At 42.6% G+C, this 10,537-nt stretch overlaps 1 protein-coding gene across 1 annotated transcript; it reads right to left on the bottom strand.

Annotated features, from left to right (window-relative positions):
* Window positions 1-4,173: 4,173 nt before the first annotated feature.
* Window positions 4,174-9,083, bottom strand: opn8c (opsin 8, group member c). The gene is made up of 4 exons (XM_070926431.1): window positions 8,972-9,083; window positions 7,007-7,300; window positions 5,603-5,934; window positions 4,174-4,677 (listed from the first exon to the last, which is right to left on the bottom strand). Exons 1-4 carry the CDS (start codon window positions 9,072-9,074, stop codon window positions 4,174-4,176), a joined length of 1,233 nt encoding a protein of 410 aa, XP_070782532.1. The 5' UTR covers window positions 9,075-9,083.
* Between the last annotated feature and the right edge of the window lie 1,454 nt (window positions 9,084-10,537).

Here is a 10,537-nt window from a genome sequence, read left to right as displayed (position 1 = left end):
AAGGCTTAGGTTTAGGCAACATACTTAAGGTTAGGAAAGCATCACTGACTTACGCAACTCAACTCACTTCTTATGTGAGCTTTGTTGCTCTTTATAGTATGTTACCTGAACACATTGGCTCACTGAAATAAATGGGTGATAACAGCCTCCTGAACCTACTGGTAGGTTTAATAGACTCCTACTAGCCTGGGACGACATGTGTGATGATGACGCCTATCCAATAACTGATAACAGTCAAATTGGCTGAGACAGTCATGATTCCCAGGCGATGTATCGTAGCGATGTTTGGTGGCGTTTCGTGTGGGATCACCATGAGTTTGGCTGTTGTGGTTGAGAGAGAAATGTCTCAACAACTGTTGGATGGATTAATGCTCCCAGGATGAATTGTAATAACTTTGGTGATGATACCTTTAAATATTTTAAGAAATAATAAATCCTTTTTATGTGACTTTTGTGGTGACATCATCGCCTGTCCATTTTTTACATTTACTTCACCACAAACAAACAATTTGGTTTTCTTCATTGTTTTTGGATATTCGGACTTTCTTTTTCTCGATTTTTTCGAAAACATAACGAATTTGCTTCCTTGATCTATCATTTAAATTTAACAACATAAAAAAATAAAATGCTCAGCTATTAATTCACTTTCATTTTACTTTATTTCAAATTTCAAAACACACTGAAGAGTCTGATGTTTATGTCACAGAAAGACAGGTAACTACTCGTGCTCACGTTTACGTCTGTGGGAAATTCATTTCAACTGACCTGCAACTATTTGGACTAAACATGCAAACTCCAGAGATAACTTGTCAGTAGGGGCGCATAAAAACAAACAAACAGCGCTTTTGCCCTTTATTTGTTAGCGTTTTGTGTTGGCCCTGGTCCTGGAGGACTCCATTTAGTCTTGTTTAGAAAAGTTAATGGTTTCCATCCAGTTGTCAAAAGCACAGCATGGAGCCAATTCTGAGTAGGTTGCTGCTTTCCTCGGCTGTCTGGTGGAATGGCAGTGATGGGCGACATTTACTCTAATGACGTATCAAATGCTTGTCACTATTTATGTCATTTCACAAGTTTTCCTTAATTGATCTACTTTTGAGACAGTTTTCCATTTTCAAGAGGTGTGTGTGTGTGTGTGTGTGTGTGTGTGTGTGTGTGTGTGTTTTGATTGGCTTTCTCATGCCCAGACGCAGCTTTTTTCTTTCAAAGTTGAATGTTTGAACACACCAACCAGAGCACAGGACTGCCTTCGATAGCTTATTAATGTTCTTTCCTTTCTATTCTACAGCATTTTTAAACTTTGTTATGTGCGTGTATGTCCCCATGGTAAAATTCCTGATGAAACAATGTGCCGAGTTCATGAAAGGAAATGCAGTTAAGTCTTGCTGCTGGTTTGGACGACAGAAGACTCCGGTTGCTTTGCAGCGTTGCTCATCAGTGCAGCCTATTGTCAAGAGGCTGTAGCACAAACACAAAGCCTCGTTGAACCTCTCGCTGCTCATCTTCAACAGACTTTCTCAGGAAAAATGAATCTGTAACCAGGACTTTCATCTTCTGTTTGGTCTCCTGACATTGAAATGTTACTCTCCTTTGTGTGTGTGTGTGTGTGTGTGTGTGTGTGTGTGTGTGTGTGTTTGTGTGTGCATGTGGCTTCCTTTTGTGAATGCTAACCCTGGGAAATACTATGGAGGTCAGCACACACATTAGACGAAACCCCCGGGATAGCCTGATAAACAGACCTGTAAATTGATCACTTAAAAAGCATTTCACACTCTGCAGTTTTAAAATGAGCTAATGACGGTGATCATGTTTTTTTTTTTGCTTCATTTAAGCCTGGAGTAACCAGGGCCACTTGGGGGCATATCATAACCTAACAAACGTGTCAGCAAACAGTCCCTTATTTACACAAATATTATCATTTGTGTCTCTGGCCCCTGTATACACATACAGACATATTATATTACATTACGTAGAGTGAGCAGCACGTTAGCAGAGTAGAAGCAACTTCAGTTTCAGCTTCTCCTACGCAGGATGCGTTCAGGCACAGGATTGAGTGCAAGTTGTCCATCACAGACACAGAACAGATAGCGTCAACACAACCCGAAGCATATTTATAACTATTTTCTTCCATTTCTTACATGCATGACTACAGTGATTGTGTATTGGGTGCTGCCAAAATGTGAGTGACCTAAAACTCAATGGTGTTTGTGCGTACTGTTGGTTTTTAGAGCAGCTTTGAATAAACTAAATCATCCAGAGTCCAGGACAGGTATCACTATTCATCTGATCTGTTTAAAACTCATACAGTCCTGCACTGAAAAAAACAAAATGCTCAGCTATTAATTAACTTTCATTTTACTTTATTTCAAATTTCAAAACATACCGAAGAGTCTGCACTGATGGAGTTTTAGTCACCCTTTTCCCTGCGCTCATATAAACACACTCTGTAAAAGTCTAATTGTGGCCACAATGGAGAACAAGGAGCTCTTTAAACGGTGACAGCGCTGGACAAATTAATCAATCTCCACATTAACATGCATGAAGCTATCAAATCACTCGGACTGAGCGTTAAGAAATTAGATCAAGCTGATTCTGCACTGTGAGGGAATTTTAATTCTTTCCATTTACGCGGCGAGAGAATTACACCGTCGACTGAATATTGATACTGAATTATACTGAATATCTTTTTTTTGAGGATTTTCAGTTTCTGTACATTTTTCTGTACAGAATTATGACATTTTTTTATATAATTTCAATGTCACAAGAGACGTCAGTGTCAGTGTCAGAAAAATAAAGATTTTAGGGCTCATTAGAGCACAAAGGAGAAAAAAAACACCACAAGGATGAATTCACAGCTCAACTTTCTGTTTCTGTTCTGAATATCCAAGGCCTAAAAACAGACATAAACAGACAGTCTTGGTAGTTAGTGGCCAAATAAATTTAAAATGCCGGACAATTCATGAACTTGGAGTGAAAAGAGCTTCACAGACTAGACTCCCAGCTGGTAAAATTGCCCACACACACACATAAACACACACACTGAACCAGCATAACTGCAGAGGAGGTAATGACGTCATAGCTTTCAGCTGCAGGCTAAAATTATGATAGCGACAAAGAGCAAGAACCAGCGAGTGAAAAGAAATTCAGACAGCCATGATGAGTGGCTGTATGTAGCATGACGTGATGCTGCTACACTTTCACAGAGTAGATATATTACATTACTCCAAAAGTAGAAGGTTTTTGTTGACAGTTCACATGAATGCTATTTACAAGTTCTGATATGAGATGATGAACGCAGCGGAAGGCACAGCGGTACTTTGAGCTTAAACCAGCATGCAAACAAGATCATAAAGACAATGCTAGCATTTTGATTGCCGCTTGATGACAAGTCAGAGGATCACTAAAGTCATTAGGATTCATCCTGAGGGGAGCATGAACGTGTGTACCACATTTCATGGCAATCCATCCGATAGCGGAGATATTATACCAAAGATAGACCACACTGCTAGCGTGGCTAAAAACACACTATAACATTAATGATGGCATTTAGCTGTGCCTATAAGCCACAACAGTGATCCAGCATGCTGAAATCGAGCGCCCTAACTAACACACCGTCATGGAATTCAGCCAACATTGACTTCATGACCAGCTGTGTTTGACAAATAAAAACCTCCCCCGAGAGAGAGGTCGACGTGATCTGTCAGTGGCTCCTCTAATCTGTAGTGCAAGTGGACAAAGAAGTCTGCATAATGCAAAACACTGACATGTACCACAGATCATATTTGCATGTAACATGTAACCAGTGCAACATGATGCACAGTTGTACCTGTTTATATGTATAACACTGAATATATGGCAATATATGAATATAGGATAATATGACAAGCCTTGCGCTTCAGCTACTACTTATTACTCATGGAGGGTGTGTGATCGAAGGGTTTAGTAGGATGCTAGCTCACTGGATGTTAAACATGTCACTGGAGCTGGATGTTAAACTTTGCTACTCAAACTGCCATCACCTTATCCAGATAGAAACTCATTAATTAAGGAGTTCATTCATTTACAAAATCAGCAGCATGGACCCTGATTAATTTCTGAGAACGGTACAGGACGAGGCTGTTTGGCTTTTAAATCATAGATATGTCCTGTCCCTGTATTAACAGTGAGACACAGAGTTCATATAGAGACAGGCAGGGAGTCTTTGGTAGGTTTATTGTCCAAGAGCGTGGGGGCATTCTTCGACGTGGACCCCCAGCAGTACACCGGCCGGCCGTGGACACGGTTGCTGCTGGTGTGCGTTACTTTGCCTTTGCTCTTGCTCTTGCCGTGAGTTCTGTCCTGAGACAAACCAAACTTCTTTTGGATGCAGCCTCTTTCCTGGAGCTGAATGTGGATTGGATATGGGGCTTGGTGGCCCGTGGCGATGTGGACGCCCACTCGGTTTCCTCCCAGCTTTGGCCAGAAGGAGAGGAGCAGACAGCGAAGCTCCTGCTGAAAAGTCTTGTTAAAGTAGAAGTAAATTAACGGGTTGTAGATGTGGGAGCTTTTGGCGAAGAGGGCGGGAAAAACAAAGCCCTCAGGAGCCATGTGCCAGTTCTCCTTGTGGAAAATGAAGAGGAAGGACACGACAGCATATGGAGCCCAGGCAATCACAAAGCCCAGGCTGATGCAGAAAAACATCTGGAAGAGGAAGTAACAGATTACAGAAGATTACTACACTTAAATGTAATGAATCATTTCTTGTGATGTTCACTATTAATAGAGGGGTGTTGTGTTGTTTCCTAGGAGACTGTCCTCTTTAGAAAAACGGAAGCAAGCGGCCTAAAAAAATTAATATATTCACATTTTCCTGGCAAGTAATCTCTTAAAGTCATGTGACTAATGACTGTCCTTTCAGAAAAATGACAGCATCGATCACATTGTGTTATAGTCATAGTGTTATACCACCACAGCCTCCTATTAAGCGCAACTGTGGTTTCTTTTAACCATAAGCTCAATCTGCTGCTACAGTATCCATAACTCAGGCTGCTCCAAAACATTCCTCTAATCTTTGCTTTTTCCTGGTGAAGTGCTAGATAACGTTAACTCTTAATGTCTTTAAATCTTATTCAAATACAAAAGAGAAAAACAAAATCACTCTCTAGTGGACTTTTCTTAACCAGTAGTCACATGCAACTGGTGGCAATGGGTAAAAAGTAGATTTTGCTTTTTTTTACAAGCCAAAAAAGTTGGGACCTGCTACCTTAACCAAGTGGATATATTGGCCGATAGTAGATATAAGATATGTTTGAGGCACTGACAATCTTATTTATCAGCTGTCAAATGCCCTTCTAAGTGCATGTTTCGTTCACAATTCTTGAAATAATTAATCTAATGGATCATAAATACTAAATATCAATGCTGGTATTGGTACTGGCCTCAAGTCCTTAGTCTCTTCTTCTCAAACTATAGAAGAAGAAGGTATCTGACAGCTGAGCGTTTTGAGTAGAAAGACTTACAGTTAAATTACAGTTACATAAAGATGTCAGGGAGTCACTGCTCCTGGCCAAGAAGTAGTCCAGCATATAAACCTCCCAAAACAAACACAACTTATGTGTTCGCTCACCATGGAGAGTCGTTTTTCAGTGTATCGCAGGTTGTTGCGGATGCCTCTGGCAGACAGCGAGTAGGAGAAGCGGGACACCTTGCAGAGGATCTGACACTGGGACATCACGATGAGGAGGACAGGAACCAGTGTGAAGCAGGCGAAAGAGCAGATGACGTAGAAGGCATCCTTGGCTGACGTGTGATAACCCCTCCAGGCGATGGTGCAGGAGAGTCCATAAGGCTCAGGGACGTACTCGCCCCAGCCGAACAGAGGGAAGCTGGACCACACTGTAGCCACGAGCCAGATGGCACAGCACGCTATCCGGAGGTTGGCTCCCTCCAACCACACAGCTGTGAAGAGGAACAAAACCTGTCAGTGATCTAACAGTGTCTGAGCTGAGTTACATGTTGAATACTCTCTCATACAATCCTGAACTGCCTGTTTGGGAAGTTCGTTTAAACAAAAAACCAAAGTGGAAATATGTCAATTTCACGGAGGTTATTCCTTGACTGGGAGTCCAGGAGTCCTTTGAAACCAATTTTTACACTTTAGTTTGTGTACAAATTTAACAAATGAGGTATAATGTGTAAATTAGTGAGCTGTTGTCCACTGTTTCTGCTGCCTGGAGCTTCATATTTACTGTACTTCTCATCTAATTCTCAGCAAGAAAGAGAATGAGCATGTTTTTCACAAGATGTCTAACTCTTTCTTTCAAAGGCTTCCTTTGACCCGTCTCTCTCTGCTGTCCTTTTGTCTCTCCTTTGAGACCAAAGTAGGTGAAATCAACAAGGAATCTTTTTTTTGTCAAATATCAAGTGCTTTAATATGGATCCTGCTATTTTGAACAATTTCATAGTTGTACATTTTTTAAGCAGGTGTCCTCTATGTGTCCTTAGTGGAGTAAATTTCTTAAGAAAGGTCTATTAAATGACAAGCTACATGAAATCAGAAAAACAACCTTAATGTGGCCACATACAGAAATGTGCGTCACACACAACGTTTTTATATGACATTCAAGCCTTCTAGTCACCTTTAGTGCAGCCATTTAAAAAAAAATTGTTACTGAAGCACAGAGCAACAAGGCACTCTGGTGTCATTTCTGACATCTTGACAGAAGGTAGAAAAAATGGAAGACATCTGCATATAAACGGTAAACTCTAAAATGTATTCCACCAGTCCATTTTGGCACATTTTTACCCATCCCATTGCAAATGTTTTGAGCTTGTTTATGTTAATTTAGAACTCCCTTCATGCTGACCTCAGTCACATACTTGTTTTGTTTTAAAGTTGGTGAAATGGTTTAATCTACACATAAAAGATCCTGTATTGAGCACGAGGGGCTTTAGATAAGGATTATCAATATCTCTCCAAGCACCATCAAAGTCTTTGAACTGTCCCCAACCAATCAACAACCGCCCTCACAGTAAACCAAGCTGTAGCAGGTCTTCAGGTAGCGGACGATGCTGATGGCGGCGATGGTGAACATGCCGCACAGGCCGAAGATGTAGCAGCCGAGGCCGTAGTAAATGCATGTGATGTTTTCTCCCAGCCACGCGTGGTGGAAGGAGGACAGGATGGAGAGCGGGTAGAAGCAGATGCAGCAGAGGAAGTCGACCACGGCCAGGTTGACGCACAGCAGCTCCGAGCCCAGCATCTTCTTCCTCCTGCGGTAATAAATCACCAGAACCAGGCCATTGCCCAGAACCGAGAGCAGAACTAGACCGCGGGACAGAAGACAAGAGAATTTTAGTTTCAAAATGACTACATGTTATGTGAAAGGTGTCACTCATAGTGATGAACCCACAGAGAATTATCACCCTCAGCTCAATGCTGCTTTTTTAATTTGAAGCTCGCTGTTTGGGTGCCGTTTCACCGCTCTGCTCTCAACAGTTTATTTCCAGCAGCAGGCAGCTGTTTTCTGAAATAAACAGGATAAACCCACTGTGCACTACCTGTCGAGCAGCAGACAGACAAAGTAAGCTACTAGCTGGTGAACCCAGTGGAGCATTTAGCCGCTAAAGAGCCAGGTATTTCCCAAGTGGCCACAAAATCAGTTATTGCAGGTTTAAGCTCCATGAAGACGTATTTCTGTTAGACACACAGTCAGTGACGCATGATGGATGACAACATCTGGAGTATCATACTGTATTTCACACTCCATATCTTACACTTGAAGGGAGAGAAAAGGTGTCCCCACACATCCAACTTAATCCTGCTCTACAGTTGCTCAATGTTCACTTTTAAGTTTCCATTTCAGAACGGATACGCAAAATGTGGCTTGTTGACTGCAGCCAACAAGATTACAGTGTCATATTTGACTTTATCCATCATGCAAAGCAGCAACCTTCCTCTCCTGTACTCCCACTTCACTTCACTTAGCTTCTCACTGCAGAAGCACAGACGTCGATCCAGCCTCCTTCCTCAAACGAAAGGAGGCTGGATCGACGTCTTTATCCCTCAGACATTTATAGGATTCAGCAATCAGCAATCTGCACTGTAGTTTATAGCAAACATTTCTCAAACAGGATTAAAATGTGCATTTGTTTCCATTGCACTTTGTCGTTAAAAGGTGGATGGAAACGCACTTAGGAACAAACATGCAGAATATATATGGTAATAAGAGAAGGAGATCTTGTCTGATCTGTATTTCTTTCTAATATCACCAAACTTTGAATGTTGGAAAAAAAGATAATAGGTGTCTTGAAAACACAGCCTGAGACAGCAGAAGATGGAGCATTAAAGCACAAGAATCTATGTTCATCAACCTTTGCAATAAAAGAAAAAAAAAACACATTGGCGGGTAGAGATTCCTCATCAGAGCATGTGAACAAGAACAGCCACACTCACTGGGATACTGGAAAATGAACATCTTCTCAGGTATATCACAGGGATGCAGACAGTAATATAACAGACACACACACCTTCCTCTGAGGAGTAATATTACTCCTACTCAAGTGTAATTAGCTAATAACTATCAGGTACATGTCGTTAATTAATATTAAATTCATCAAGGAGTTTGGTTGATAGGTATTGAGCAGTGGAAACATCCCTGTGTTTTGATGCAAGTGCAGATTGAAAATGTCAAACATCCCCTGTTATTAAAATAACAAATGTAGAGGATTGTGCTTTACAGTTAAACATGTATTGAGTCTAACTTTTCTGAAAATAAGTGGTAAAAGCTGCCAGTGGGCTGTTTCAGTAAACTAGCACACTTTCTCTGTTGTTTGTAGAAGAACAATCGCGATTATTTCAACATTTAGATTAAGCAGAAACAAGCAACGCGTTTCCAAACGTTTCCGTCGGGCTTTCTGTGGCCATCAGCGCGTCAGCCGGACAAATGTTTGCAGGTGAGACAGAAATGTGCAGAGAGCAGACAAGCGGACGTACCGACGGAGAGGATGGCCAGTCCCACACATATGTCGGCAGCGGGGGTCAGCTTGGAGGTGAACACAGAGGAGGTCCGGTTGTCATCAGAGGAGTTGGGAGGCATCGGCGGGAGCTGCTTCTTCTGTTGCTGCCCGCAAAATGCGATGCGCGCGCGGAGGCTGTCTTTTATGCAGGCGGGTGTGTCGCCAAGGTAACTCGAGGCACGCGCCGACCTGCTCCTTCGAAAGCACGGAGGCGCGAGAGCTCTGATCCAGAGGGGTTCACCCAACTCCGTGGATGGAGAGGTGCACGTGCCCCTCCGGCAGGTATGGAGTCCCAGAGGCGACAAATATCAAATTAATGTTGAGTAGTTCATTAATGTCTTTTACCTCCAATTAGTCGGATTAGATCCTGTTAATAGATTCAAGGTTGTTTTTTTTTAAATTTTATTTTCAATCTTGCCACTAAATAATGAAACTAACGAAGGCTGAATTCCATTTAGCTGCTTCAGTTCCAGGGTCCTGGTATTGTGGATGCTCCTCTGGAGGCCAAAAACGTTTAACTGATTAATGAGATTCATAGAGCTTTTTTTTCACAGCAGATATATGGACTTGTCCTGGCAGGAAGGTGGATCAACTGACATGAACTATCGTTCTGTTCCAGCTATTACTGCGAAGCACTGCAGCAATTCATAGTGCTAGCTCTGCCGGTGGCCATGTGTGCCTCTCTGCTCTGCAGTTTAATGACTGACTTCTGACAACCTATTAAAATGACATACAAAGCAGATAATCAGTGAACACCAGCGCTCCGCTCCTGGGGCTCATCATGCTACAGTATAACTCTTTACTGATTACTGTTGTTTTGGACTGTACTGTATGTACACTGCTCCAAACAATTAAAGGAACACTTTGAAAACACATCAGATCTCAATGGGGGAAATAAAAATCATGCTGGATATCTATACTGATATGGACTGTGTAATGTGTCAGGAAGGAAAGGATGCCACCTCGTTTGATGGAAATGAAAATGATCAACCTACAGAGAGAGGGCTGAATTCAAAGACACCCCGAAAATCAAAGTGAACTCAAAATGGTACTCAGTACTGTGTATTGCCCCCACGTGCTTGTAAGCATGCCTGACAACGTCGGGGCATGCTCCTAATGAGACGACGGATGGTGTCCTGGGGTGTCTCCTCCCAGATCTGGACCAGGGCATCACTGAGCTCCTGGACAGTCTGAGGTGCAACCTGGTGGCGTCGTCGTCTGGTCCAAGGATTTCATCCCGATACCTAATGGCAGTCAGGGTGCCATTGTCTAGCCTGTAGAGGTCTGTGCGTCCCTCCATGGATATGCCTCCCCAGACCATCACTGAGCTACCACCAAAGCGGTCATGCTGAACGATGTTACAGGCAGCATAACGTTCTCCACGGCTTCTCCAGACCCTTTCACGTCTGTCACATGTGCTCAGGGTGAACCTGCTGTGAAAAGCACAGGGCGCCAGTGGCGGACCTGCCAATTCTGGTGTTCTATGGCAAATGCCAATCGAGCTCCACGGTGCCGGGCAGTGAGCACAGGGCCCACCAGAGGA

This window comes from Enoplosus armatus, chromosome 19, assembly GCF_043641665.1.
Source record: "Enoplosus armatus isolate fEnoArm2 chromosome 19, fEnoArm2.hap1, whole genome shotgun sequence".
Lineage (NCBI taxonomy): Eukaryota > Metazoa > Chordata > Actinopteri > Centrarchiformes > Enoplosidae > Enoplosus > Enoplosus armatus.
This window is presented reverse-complemented; position numbering and strand designations above follow the sequence as displayed.

Bases quoted from the DNA above. Each gene is read 5' to 3' on its own strand.
- opn8c (XM_070926431.1), bottom strand. From the start codon at position 9,074: ATGCCTCCCAACTCCTCTGATGACAACCGGACCTCCTCTGTGTTCACC. The intron at 7,301-8,971 runs GTACGTCCGCTT...CCCGCGGTCTAG, and splicing joins ACTGGCCATCCTCTCCGTCG to TTCTGCTCTCGGTTCTGGGC. The intron at 4,678-5,602 runs GTGAGCGAACAC...TTCCTCTTCCAG, and splicing joins CTGAAAAACGACTCTCCATG to ATGTTTTTCTGCATCAGCCT.